General features: G+C 38.6%; 1 protein-coding gene across 4 annotated transcripts in view; it reads right to left on the bottom strand.

Moving 5' to 3' along the window:
* The window catches only part of CNTNAP3 (contactin associated protein family member 3), a 236,007-nt gene extending 232,212 nt beyond the window's left edge, over positions 1 to 3,795 (bottom strand). For 3 of the 4 annotated variants that reach the window (XM_024995997.2, XM_024995998.2, XM_059889290.1), the window contains exon 1: positions 3,527 to 3,795. In XM_024995997.2, coding sequence (XP_024851765.1) covers positions 3,527 to 3,611 — 85 coding nt within the window. In that variant the 5' untranslated portion in view covers positions 3,612 to 3,795. 4 annotated transcript variants of the gene reach the window in all.
* Between the last annotated feature and the right edge of the window lie 10,730 nt (positions 3,796 to 14,525).

Here is a 14,525-nt window from a genome sequence, read left to right as displayed (position 1 = left end):
AAAATGAAGATTCTAGAGAAAATTGCAAGGTGGAGTTGAGTGGGTCATACTCATTAAATCGAATCCCTTCATCTATAAATGTCATCATTCATGTTAAATAATCACCATCAACAGCAGTTGAAATGTCTAACACAGGCTTCAGTCCTTTTTCTTTTCAGTGGGGAGTAGGGTTAGGGAGGGCATCAACTTCTAGGAAAATAATTCAGCTGTAAATTAACTTCCAATTGTATTGTTCCTTAATAGGAAAGACTGACCCTTACTCATCAAAGTGATATGTGATCCAGGAGACAGATTTACAACACCAAATATGCAATCAAAATATTGACATTTTCTATTCAGATTATACCTCTTCTTCTTCTCCTCCCTCTTTCCCCAAAGATCTGGAAATTCACAAAGAAATAGTAGATTCACAGGGATAATCTTAAAGCAGAGAGCTACTGCCTTCTTCCACTTGTGGCTCATAGTGGAAAGTAAGTGAACCAGCCACTGTCTTCACCACATCTTCTCACAAACAGGACTCTAACTTGGGATCTATATTCTAACTTTCCTCTTCAGTTCCAGTTAAGAACTGGAATCTTAGATTCCACTAGAATCTTGACTAAGATGCAGAGAGTATCTTAGTCATCTTGACTAAGTACATAGAGTACGAGAAGGCAAACCAAGTAGAGGTACATGATTTTTACATATCAAGTCCTAGGTCAAAATTTGGAGATGCTGCCCATTCAACTTGTTTTATCTTCAAAAAGGCAGAGAATACATATATATACACACGCACATAAAGTCCATGGTTTTTGCTCTTTAGAAACATTACTCTCTCCATACAGACTTTTTCTGTCTTAAATCTTGCCATTAATTGTAAAGATTCATTTCAAAACATGGGTAATTTCTGAGATGCCAAATGTTTCAAGCAAGTCTTATATCTTGAGAGGATGTCTTATGCCAGAACCTCACCCAGGCTGACCCCTCTGTATGATTTACTACTAAGAATAAGCTGTAAACAGAGTAAAAATGTCTCTGGATCCTTTAGGGGGAAAGATCTGTACCTTTTAAAAATTTACATGCAGTTATCATTATTTTCTTATTAGGGCTCAAGAATATTTCATTTTTGTTAGTTTTAAAATCTTATCTGAAAGGATTACTTGAGTTCTTAAAATACTTCTTAGGAATAAAAAGGTTAGCCATCAAAAGCTTTGAGCAATGCTGATGTTTATGATTTCTTTTTCATAAGCCTAATTCCCATCCAGGTGGCAAACTCCTTTTTAGAATTTCTCAAATGATGGGACAGGACTGAAAAAAACAAAAACAAAAAAACCTCTACCCTGACTTAAGTAATAACAAATTTCAAATACATGCTTGAAACACCTTGTTTGTATATAAATCTACATATACAAACAAATGCCTCCCAAACATTCTAGAGTTAAGGAAAAACCCAGTTGATCCAATTAGCTAATATGGATTATAATGAGATTCACTGGCCTCTGAAGCTATGGTTACAAAGGATACTGTCAAGTGCGATTACCAAGAAATTATCACTTTGTGTAGTCTCTATGAATCTTTAAGTCTACAAAGTCATTTAAATATATACTTCACACTTGATCAACTGTAACAGCCATCTGTGTGGTGATCAAGGATTTTAACTATAGAATCTCAAATGTTCTTAACAATGCAAATTTACATAGGTACTTTTAATTCACTGAACTTTAGACAAGAGTACTAAATACATCTAAATAAAACAGAGGCTGAAAAGTTAAAACTAGCAATGATATTTGAAGTCAGCCAGAGATCCAGGTGGACTGAGTTGGGAGACATATCCAACTCAGAAAGGGATATCTGCCTGGCTATTCAGACACGAAGCACCTCAGAGCATGTGACTGCTAAAAAGATGCTCAGTATGAAGAACATTATACCTCTGTGGATTTCAGGGGACAAAACACAAAGAGAAAAAAATAAATATACAAACAACTGATCTTGCCAGTACCTTATAATCACATCTAAGGAAACAAGAAAGGCAGCACAGAACTCTGCTTATCTTACAAGGGAAGGACTGTTGAAGCTGCTTCCTTTAAGTAAGAGTGACCTCCAGTGACTTTTCAATTGCACCTCAGGGTACTGCATTAAATTATTCTATAATTCTTTCAGATTAGCAAATCATTCAGTACTAGTCATTTTTAAGTTCTCAGCAAAGTGACAAAGTGACTTGCAGGACCTACGGATTTCATGTAAATGCCCCCATTTTAATTAACTCATGGAAGTTGTACACAAAGATAATTAAAATTGTGTCTGAAACACAGGGCAGGATTTGCTAACGCTCATTTTTAGGAGTGACTCACATAATATGGCATTAAATGAGCTAATACTAAATGATGACAGCACAAAAGTATCACAGACTGGGCATATATGGATGAATGCTGGAAGGGTAACTGTATTTGTACAAAATGCTTTTCACTTTAGTGCAAACTTCACTGTGAGGGCAGAGTTGTTTCCCCTCCCCCACTCCAGCTAAATCTGGATATCCAGAAACAAGATCAGTTTCTAAACATGCCTACTAGCACTTTCTTGAAATACATACTAGCTTACCTTACTCCCTACAACTTGATTTTTAAAAATTCTTCAAGGGAATATGATGTGGAAGGAGGACATGGGGGCTTTCTTAAAATCCCTCAAGAAAAGAAAAGCTCTGTGATGGAGATTTTAATCTGAATAACACTTGGAAAACTTTTTCTGATTTTCAGATTAAAATGCCCTGAGGTCAGCTGAATCACTTTGACTAGCATCTTCAGATCACTCATGGTGCTAGTTCAGAACTGAGGGGTTAATATATCTTCACGGAACCAACAAAATCAGAAACACAACAGATCACAATATACAAGCATGTACACTTGCAAATGAACCTGAATGGCAGGTTTTATTTTTCCTTTCAGCAAAAGCCATCTACCTTTGAAGGGTCTATCCTTACCGGAATTCTGACTATCCAGGTTTGCCATCTGAGCTCTGCTGCGGAGCCCGCCCGCCTGTGCAGCTCCCGAATTCTTGGTACCCAATTCCGCAGAGCCCCAGCAGCAACCATCTATGCTAATGCAGGACCCGGCCAGGTCGGCCAGCGATTTTCTTTCTTACATTAATCCAACAAAATGCATTGGTATTAAAAAGAAACAAATGACCACACTGGCATGATCTTCTCTTCTTCTTTCTCTCTCTGGTCTCTGTCCGCCTCAATATTCTCATGCTAATTTTAGGTTTTACTAGAACTTGAGCTTTCTCAATGAATATTCAAAACAACAGCACACAGACAAAATTCAGCTCACAGACAAAAAGTCAAACAGGCTTTGTGTTTCACAGACCTGACAAGTGGGAAAACCATTGTAAACTGTTCCTATCCAAGCGTTGGGACTTTGCGATGTTTTTTAAATGCCTCATTTTCAGAAACAGGCCAACTAGTCCATTTGTAAAATTCAATTATTATTATTTTTTAATAACACGAATTCTAAGTTGTCAGCATAAGTTTTAAAAGATGTGCTGTACTCACAAGTATTCCCTGCTGCTAATGTACTCCAGGGTTGGGCAGACAAAAGAAAGAGCATCCTGAGAAAGGTTCCCGCGACGGGGTCCATGCTCAAAGTCGCCGGGGCTCCCCCACCCCAAAATCCCACGGTGTCCAGGCAGGTGCTCTGAGCTGGGATCTGCCTGCTCCCTCCCTCTCGGGGTCGCCAGCGCTTCCTCCTCAGCGCACTGCGAACCCGCGCAGCCGGCGGGGCGGGAGCCCCAACCTGCAGCCACACCCCCACCCCCACCCCCCCCCACCCCCACCGGCTCCTGCCGCGCTGCAAGCTCCGCGAGGCCCGGGCGCCCCTGGCGGTGGCGGGCGGAAGTGCGAGTCAGATCGTTGAAGGTCTTCAACTTGAACTCTCTACAGACGACGCTGGGGAGGTCGCTCTTGATCCGGGGTCCTGGCTCCTTCACTTGCAGGTTTCCCACTCTCAGCAGCTGAGTGGTTCAATGGACTTTAGTCTAAGGAGACCGAACTTCACCATGGTGATGATGCTTGAGCACGAACACTGATGCTAGGAAAAGTGTGTTTTTGTTTGTTTGTTTTTAGTTGAAAAAAAAAAGTAGGACAAGTAATCACTTGTTTGAAGGAAATATTTGCATGTATTGAGAACTGTTGTAAAAAAGACTGTTCTTGTTTTCTCAACTCATTTAATGATTTGTATTTTTAAAAACCCTATTATAGTAATCATTTCAAAATATGTAGAGTTATATGTACAGTGTTATATGTCAAAACACATTTCAATAAAGGGGATATAAAAATAATTTTAAAAACTACCCCACTTCTACTGTAATGTCATCATTTTATTATGTGTATTCTTACTTGGAGATTTGAGAGTTATGGTCTGCAGATACCGAAAACTAAAAACTGGCACCCTGGGAGAAGGAATCTTATTCCAAACATCATCATGGAAGTGACCTTACATTAAGGAAGTAAACTGAATAACTTAATTGATGAATGAAGAGTTTTGTATCAACTTCTGTATACTGTATGTGTATTGCTTTTCACTCAAATTCTTCAATAACAATTCCCAAAAGCATCATACTGAAAAACAAAGCAATATAAAAGGCATCACAAATAAATACAGATTTCAGACTATACAGATAAAGGGCTGTTGTTCCATGGAGTCAAAAGGATTTCAACATCCATGACTTTGAAATAAGCCTGGTGGCCTCCTCTATTTTCTGAAGAGGCTGCCAGCAGGTGTAAATGAAGGCAGTGTAAGCATAGCATGACTAGGATCAATACTCTCCTAAAACTGTGCTGAGCAGTTATGAGCACTCATAGCAATGTGCTGAGACTTATGAACAGGCTCCAGGCATTCTTGTGCCATCCAAAGTGATCAGAACATGAAAGGAACTTCAGCTCTGAGCAGGGCATTATATGCCTGAACACAAAGCAGAGAAGGTGTTTCTATTATTTCTATTCTGCAACCTGAGTAAAAAAAAAAACAGGAATAGAAAATGAAAATAACTTGGCAAGGTCACAAGAGTTTACAAGTAGAACTTCTGAGAATTTGCCCAAGTATGGAGATTCTCAACTTTCTAGATTTTCCATTCATATTCAGGGCCCCTGGGAATCATGAACTCTTCCTACTCACCCAGCCACCCCATTAATCAACAGGCCTGGGGAAACACTGACAGCAAATCTTGCTTGAAGGGTGCATTTAGAACCCTGAAAAAAGCCACAAGCAGTAGAATGACCTGCATTCATTAAACACACATATTTTCAGTACCTACTATATATCCCAGGACCTGAATATTTTATTTCTGATTTTAAAATAAAGTAATGATTTACATTAAGTGTTCATTATTTTTTTAAAGCCTATACACCAGTCTCTCTGTGTGTGTGTGTGTGTGTGTGTGTGTGTGTGTGATCTAAATAGATGGTCACAGCATCCCTTTGAAGTAAATGTTATATGCCCATTTAATGAATAGGCAGACTAACTTCAGAGAGTTTAAAGGATGTGTCACAAAGCAAGCCAGACTTAGAAACCAGATCAGCTGAGCTCTGAAACCCCTTCTCATGGGCCCTAAGTTGTCTGAAACAGAAAAGTTGTCACCTGTGAAAACTGTTTAATCTTTAACAGGAAATCCATTTAAAATGAGTTAGTAGGCACCTCAGTGATTGATGCCAATTAAAACCAAAAAGAGCAATGCTGCTAAAGTACTTGAGCAGACATTCAGGATGGAGTTTCACAAATAAGAGATGAAACACAACACACAAGAGATTGAGACTTGCAGGCAGAGGCCCATGTGCAGTGTACAACATTGATCTCTGGACAGACATCAGCACTGGAGCCACTGCATGACAAGGGCAGCCCTAAGTGAGGAAGGTTGAAAGCAGCACCCAAAGCAGGGACTTGCTAGCAGACAGCTGATGTAAAGCTCCTGGTTTTACCCTTTGAGCTACCTTCTTTAGTCGGGTTTCCCCAGTGGCTCAAACATAAAGAATCTGTCTGCAGTGAAGGAGTCTCGGCTTTGATTCCTGGGTCAGGAAGATCCACTGGAGAAGGGAATGGCAATCTACTCCAGTGTTCTTGCCTAGAGAATCCCACAGGCAGAGGATCCTGGCAGGCTACAGTCCATGGGGTCCCAAAGGGTGATACACGACTAAGCAACTAACACTTTATTTAGTTGGAGACTTTGTGGCTTCACTTTTCTTGTTTGTAAAATGGTGATGATAACCAATCATAGAGCCATTGTGAAATTACAAATATGAAACCCCCACGAAGTGCTGCAGCCTACTGAGCATTCCATATACCAGCCACACAGCTGCCCTGGGCATTGATACCCTCCTGTGAGACCCTCACAGCTGCTCAACACCTGTGATCCTCAGCTTCGTTGTCTGTTTCATAAGATAATAGAAGTCTTACCAACAGAGGACTGATCCAAGGGTTACAGGAGAAAATGGAATGTCAAGTACTTAACACCATGTGCATTCACGGGGACCTGGATCAGGTAGAGCTGTAGGCACAGAGGAGAAAGGATGCCTAACAGAACCAGGATGCCTAACAGAACCACCAAGTTCTCCGCTCTAAATCCCTGACCACTTTCCATAGCACTTTGTTCTTTTACATAAGAAGGTTGATAGACAATCAACAAGGACCTACTGTATAGCACAGGGAACTCTACTCAACATTCTGTAGTAACCTATATGGGTAAGGAATCTGAAAAAAATGAATATATGTATATATAACTGAATCACTTTCCTGTACACCTGAAACTAACATGACTCCAATATAAAATTAAATTAAATGCTTTAAAAAATTGAAAATAAAAGATGAAGAAAATGTGTAGACAAAATCTTGCACATTTCTGTAAGTGATGATTCAAACCTTTCAAAATCATGGGTGTGTGTGTATGTGTGACTGCAGAGCTCACACCAAACAAAAAAGAGGACTTGAAATTGGCAAGAGTCACAAAATAGAAGACAAGAAATCATCTTCAGATGTTCAGAAGTATGTGGATTCTCATATGTGTAACAGCAGACAGGCTGCCTAGGAAAGTATATTTTAACTGAAACTACACGGGTAACAGTCCTGACTAAACTCTTCTGGTTTCCTATTTCCTGCTCACTGGGGGCAGTCTGTGCACTCAGGATTCCCTACCCTGAGAGGAGGAAAGATCAGCTTGCCCCACCTGAATGAATTCCTTTCTCAGTGCTCTCCATAGATCAAACATGACTCCATTCGTTTTTCTTCTTCATTCAATAGTTTTCTCCCTATAAATTATTTCTGCATTGTTTTATTTAAATCTGAAAATATGTTTAGCTTTACTCTGGTAATGGGAACACTTTTGTCATTAAATCCTCTGAAAGTTAGAATACTGTGAATAAAATATAATAATATTTCTATTAGGGGTAATTTTTCCCATAAGCCCCCGGGCAACAAATCCTGAAGAACAATAATGGAGAGACAGACTCCAGAGAGAATAAATGTCACACGCACAATATTAAACACACAGTGCACAGCATCTTCGCAGGTTCTCTCCGATGAGCTGTGTTCTCTATAATTAGTCCTTGGAAGCCTGGGTTTTAACAACCAAAGGATAATGCATCTAATTATGTAAGTCTCAGCTACAGGAATTGTCAACCACATATTGTTACCCGAAAAACTGGGTCTGCCTGTTGGTAGATGTTGAGCTTAAAAAACACAACCAAGGCCAAGAGTGGAAGAAAGAAAGAGTTATTACTTGCAGCAAGTAAGTAGAACACCAGCAACAGGTCCCAAAGCAATGTCTCCATGAACAGCAAAACTGGGGAAGTTTTATATTAAGGGTAGGTGGGTATTCATAAAGAGGCTTGGGAGGTAGGCAGAGTCCAGCCTTTAGCTGACTGAAATCCCGAAGGTCAGAAAAAGTCAACACCATCATCTTTTAGGTTGCACTTGACCAGGTGGCTAATCTTTACCACTGAAACAGAACTGGGAGTCTTTAAAACTGATATCTTTGCTATTGTTACTTGTCTTACCTGATAACAGTCTGAATTCTTTTTTCCACTTCGGATCCTTAATTACTGAGACCTGTTCAAGGGCAAGTATTGTGGCCAGACTTTGATTAGAAAAGGACTTGGACCAAAAATGGCTTCTCTTTTGTCAAGAAAGCAATGCCATCACGAACCCCCTACCTTATCTGCTTACAACACTTCTTTCCAATTCAGCCCTCTTTAATCTAGTAAGACTTTGGGGGACTAACACTGGTGTCTAAGATAGACACCGGCTTCTCTCGTGGCTCAGCAGTAAAGAATCCTGTAGCCCAGGAGATGTGGATTTGATCCCTGGGTCAGGAAGATCCCCTGGAGAAGGGCATGGCAATCCACTCCAGTATTCTTGCCTGGAGAATCCCACGGACAAGAGGAGCCTGGTGGGCTACAGTCCATGGGATTACAAAGAGTCGGACATGGCTGAAATGACCAGCACATCTAAAATAGATGCTGGTGTCTAAGGAAAATCACAGCTAAGATCTTAAAGTGTAAAAGCAATACGTCTTGATATTTCCAAAAGTACTCAATAAACATTTCATATGATTGCACACAGATAAACAACACAGATACTTTTCCTGACATTCTGGCACAAATAGAATCAGAGAAACATAAAATTAAAATGAAATACAGAGTCAGCTAGCCAGCATTCCACCCAAGTCAATATTCACAGTCTCCAATATCATCTTGCACACATGCCCACTGATGGCAGTAGCTAAGCTGCAATTATGTAAAGTAAAAGGAGGTTCTAGAACTTCCTTCAGTCACATCGCAAAGAAGGATAAATTCACAGAATCAACAGCATGAGTGCCCAGGGAAAAACATTCTTTTTATTCCATTTTTAAAAAATTAAGATATACTCTTTAAACAAAATTTCTAATTTTATGAAAGGCATAAGGGTAATAGTTTTTCTTTACTTCTATTGGGAAGGAAGAGGGAGGCAGAGTTGAGTGTATCCTTCAAAGTTCTTTTCTAATTTAAAATCAAAATAGACATCTGATCTTGATATAAGAATTTTTCTATTGAGGTATAATTGACACAGAACACTATATTAGTTTCAGACATACAATTCAATCATTTCATATTTGTATATATTGCAAAATAATCATCACAGTAAGTCTAGCTAACACCCATCACCATACACAGTCACAGATTTTCTCTTGTGATGAGAACTTTTAAGATTTACTCTCAGCAACTTTTAAATATGCAGTACAGTACTGTTAACTATATTCACCATGCTATACATTACAGCCCATGTCTTATTTATTCATAACTGGAAATGCATACCTTTTGAACCCCCTTTACTCATGTCACCTACTTCCCACCCTCACACCCCAACCTCTGCCACATATCCTTTGGAGTTAGTGTTTTCCTGTTTTTTCCTGTATAAATACACAGAAGTAAAATTGTTGTATCATTTGGTATTCTCAGTTTCGATGTCTTGAGGAAACTTCATATGAGTTTCCATAGTAATTGCACCAATCTTTGTTCCCACCAAGAGTGCACGAGTGTTCCCTTCTCTCCACATCCTTGTCAACACTTGTTATTTCTTATCTTTGGAAGAGGATCATACTAACAGGTGTGAGGTGATAGCTCATTGTGGTTTTGATTTGTATCTCCCTGCTGATTAGCGATGTTGAGCAACTTTTTCTTACACATATTGGTCATCTGTATGTGTTCTTTGGAAAAATGTCCATCTAGATCCTCTGCCCATTTTTAATTAGATTGCTTGTTTACTATTGAGTTGTGTGAGCTCTTACTGTATATTAGACATTAGCCCATTATCAGATACGTTATTTGCAAATATTTCCCCCACTCGCCTGGCTGCCTTTTCGTTGTGTTGATGGCTTCCTTCACTGTACAAAAGCTTCTTAGTTTGATGAAGTGTCACTTCTTTATTTGTACTCTTATTGCCGTTGCTTTTGGCATCATATATAAAAAATCATGGCCAAGACTAAGGTACAGGTGCTTGCTGTGTGTGTATTCTAGGAGTCTAATGATTTCAGGTCTTACATTCAAGTTTTTATTCCATTAAGTTATTTTTTGTGTATGATGTAAGACAGTAGCCCAGTTTTATTCTTTTGGGTGTGGCTGTCCAGTTCTCCCAACACCATTTATTGAAGAGATTGTCCTTTCCCATTGCATATTCTTGGCTCCTTTGTGATAAATAAATTGACTATATCTGTGTGGATTTGTTTTGGGGCTCTCAATTCTGTTCCCTTAATCAATGTGCCTGTTTTTATACCAATACCATACCATAGTTTTGTAATACAATTTAAAATCAGGAAGCATGTTACCTCCAGATTTGTTCCCTCTTAAGATTGCTTTGGTTATTCAGGTCTTTTGTGGCTCCTTACATATTTTAGGATTTGGTTTTTGTTTTTTGGGGGTTTTTTTTGCTCTATTTCTGTGAAAATTACCATTGGAATTTTGATAGAAACTGAATTGAATCTGTAGATTGCTTTGGGTAGTATGAACATTTTAACAATAATTCTTCTGATCTATGAGCCACAGAATATTGTTCCATTTATTTCTGTGTTCTTCAATTGCTTTCATCAGTGTCATAGATTTCAGAGTACAGGTCTTTCACCTCCATGGTTAAATTTATTCATAGGCATTTTATTTTTTTGATGTGATGCTTAATTTTTTTTCCTAATAGTCCATTATTAGTGTATAGGAATGCAACCAATCTTTGTATATTGATTTTGTAGACTGCAACTAGAGTTGTTTGTTAGTTCTAAGAACTTTTTGGTGGAGTATTTAGGATTTAGTATAACATCATCTGCAAATACTGAGAATGCTACCTTTTCCTTTCTAACTGGATGCCTTTGACTTCTTGCCGAGTTACTCTGAGTAGGACTTCTAATACTATATTGAATAAAAGTGGCATCTGTGGACATCCCTCTCTTGTTCCTGATATCACAGGAAAAGCTTTCATTGAGCATAATGTCAGTAAAGGGCTTATCATATAGGGCCTTTATTGTTTTATATCCCATCTGAATATCTCCCACCTGGCAACTTCACTTACTCCCCATTTTCACTTCAAATTGTATCAGAAACTTTGAAACATCTTGCTTTCTTTCAGTTTCATCTTGGTTTAGATAATAGAAATGTTTAACATTTTTCTAATTTAGTTCAAATAATCACTGCATAATTCAAGTAGATTCAAAAGCAAATAGACTCTAACTTATAATAGCAAGTTCTGATATAAATGCCACTAGATGATACTCTGAGTATATGACATGAGCTGGATGACTTTTTAATTACAGGAATTTGTAGCTTTTGCAAAGATAACTTCTTTTTAAAATGCTTTTCTAGATGTTTCTGTCTTATCACAGAAATACATGATTGTATGTACAAGTATAATTGGCATAGAGAACTATTAATAAACTCCCCCCCACACACACACATACAATTCCATTGCTCTATTGTTTTGTCATTGACATAATGATGATAACTGTCTGTCGTTATGTCCATACACACATTTATAGGATTAGGTTTATTTTCCTTGTATTGTGATTACAAAATGATATTATTCCTCAGTTTAAACTAGGTTAAAATTTTGCATTTCCATTTTTCATTTCCGTAAAGTGATTTCATGTGTGGGAAATGAAATACTATTTTTGCCTGTCAGTCTAAAACCACTTTAAATCCTATATTGGTCTCCTATGGTAAACCTTTAAGACTTCTTTTTTTCTGGTAGCATTTTCTACATGGTGGATTGTATTAGTTACATTAATTAAGTAGAAAACACCCACCTACCTTATTGAGGTGGATATGCTTTTAATCCATAAACACAGATCAAAAGAAAGAAATGATTATATTATTAGAGTTAAAAAACAAAAAGTGGTAGCTCTAGTTGATTTTCTTTGTAAAGAATGATTTAAAAGCAGTACCTTGAAGTGGGAATCTAAAGTCACTCCTTTATTTGGAGGCTTAAGTAACTGTACCTACCAGGAAACAGACCAGAGCCTTGCCTCTCACTTACCACTCCCTTTCATGTGTTTCAATTACAGGGAAGGTTAATGGTGCTGAACAGCCCAGGTATGAAGGCACCTTTCATTATCTTCCCTGTCAGGAAGTCCCTAGAGCCCATTAGCCTTCCCTCTGTGTTTATGGGGAAAGACACAGTGTTCTCTCACACCCCAGAGAACATGAGAACTGACTTCTCACAGTCTAGCAGACTTTTACCAATGTTTTCTGGAAAACAATTTTGCCCGTTTCAGAGCCAGCCTGGAATGTAATTTGAACTCAAATACCAATATCATTTAGAATGACTGAAATAATACTTACACTTGTGAGATCAGCAAACTACTATGTATAGTCACATTTTTCTAAATTTTAGCTTTAACTGTGTTTATTAATCGAGCAAGCACAAAGTATACAAGTAGAATTTTTCTTTGAATTTTTTATGTTGAATGAATTGAAATAATTGGGATGTTAAAGAATGAGAGAAGTTGCTTCATTCACGTCTGACTGTTTGCAACCCTATGACTGTAGCCCACCAGGCTCCAGACTCCATGGGAATTCTCCAGGCAAGAATACTGGAGTGGGTTGTCATGCCCTTGTCTAGGGGATATTCCAGACCCAGGGATTGAACCTGGATCTCTTATGTTTCCTGCATTGGCAGGTGGGTTCTTTACCACTAGTGCTACCTGAGAAGTGCAAGGAACATATATGCACTAAAGCATTTACTCTGTACTAGGTAGGTTCTCTTTTGTATCATACCATAATGCCACCAAACACTAAAATTTAAAACAATCTATAGGTGTCCCTTATGACCCCTCTTCTCTGAATATTGTCCTCCATGTAGATTCCATCAGGATTCACCTTACCTAGAAACAATAGGTAACCTATGAACAGGGAATATGTTCAGGGAATGGAAATACAGTTCAGGCTCCACCAAACTTCTCTTGCCAAGTTCAGATGGGCTTGTATTTAGCCTGAGACAAAAATCTTGCTCCTCTTCCTCATTAATGTTCCTAACCTGTGACAAAGGCAATTGTAAGGAAAGGCAATATGGCCCTAAATTTCCCCTCATCCGTTCTCTAAGAACTTTCATTTTCCAGAGAAGACTGTGATCTAGAAAAGGACATCAAACTCCAGATTAAGGTGGGATATGTGGAAACATGACCATTGGTATGGCATTGCCAGATAAATATACCATGCCCAGATAAGCTTGAATTTCATATAAATATGTAGTTTGGGAAACATGAACAACATGTAAATATGTAAAGGGCTTCCCGGGTGGCACTGAAGTGTTAGTCGCTCAGTCATGTCTGACTCTATGCAATTCAATGGACTATACCCCACAAGGTTCCTCTGCCCATGGGATTCCACAGGCAAGAATACTGGAGTGGGTTGCCATTCCCTTCTTTAGGAAACCTTCCCAACCCAGAGATCGAATCCGGGTCTCCTGCATTGCAGGCATATTCTTTACCACCCGAGCCACCAGGGTCTGCCTGCCAGTGCAGGAGACACAAGAGACATGGGTTCAATCCTTGGGTTGGGAAGATCCCCTGGAGTAGGAATTTGCTACCCACTCCAATATTTTTGCCTGGAAAACTCCATGTACAGTGGAGCCTGGCAGGCTACAGTTCATGGAGTCACAAAGAGTCAGACATGACTGAGCATACACACACACACAAACATATAAATATGAATCTGGTAACTCAATATTTGCACCACACAGATGAAAGATACTTTTAAAAAGGAGGGTCATGGAGAGGGAGTATAAAAAAATGAATGTGAAATTTCAGAGTTTTTCTAGGGCAAGAGTCAACAAACTCTGGCATGGGATCAAATCTGCCTTGTTCCTAACTAAAGTTTTACCGAAACACCACCACACCCATTCGGTAGGTACAGTTCAAGGCTGCTTTCACTCTGCATGGCAGAGTTTAGTAGTTGCAGGCCAACAGAGCCCCAAATATTTACTATGGCCCTTTAACAACAGCAAAAAAAAAAAAAAAAAAGACCAATCTCTTGTCCAGTTGAACTCCCAAAATGACTCTGTCATTCTAAATACTCACTATTTCCTATCTCTAATGTAAGACTTCTTTCCATAGTCATGCTGAATATTATAAAACTGAAAATATGTAGGCTATTAAATAAAAAATATTATTTTACTCAATAAGTTTAAACATAAGGCAATTTTGTCACTTTAAGAAAAATAAAAAGAGCTTTGAGAAATCTTTCCATATGTCAACATTTGTGTTTCACAACTCAAACAGCCTAATGTAAACTTTCATTTTTCAGCACAATAAAGCAAAGAATATTTTTAAAAGATTCCAGGAAATCAAATCCATCCACTAATTAGATCTTCCAGTCTTCAGTACAACATTTCCTACCAAATGTGGCTCAATATGGCATAAAGGGGCATTTGTTTAACCTCATGTGGAAAACTATGGCTGTGGAAGAATTAGGGCATTGTTCTAATGCCCTAAGTAGTAAGAAGAATAATCTCTGCGTAGTAAGAAGAAAAGCAAGGTATGCACTGGTA

This window comes from Bos taurus, chromosome 8, assembly GCF_002263795.3.
Source record: "Bos taurus isolate L1 Dominette 01449 registration number 42190680 breed Hereford chromosome 8, ARS-UCD2.0, whole genome shotgun sequence".
Lineage (NCBI taxonomy): Eukaryota > Metazoa > Chordata > Mammalia > Artiodactyla > Bovidae > Bos > Bos taurus.
This window is presented reverse-complemented; position numbering and strand designations above follow the sequence as displayed.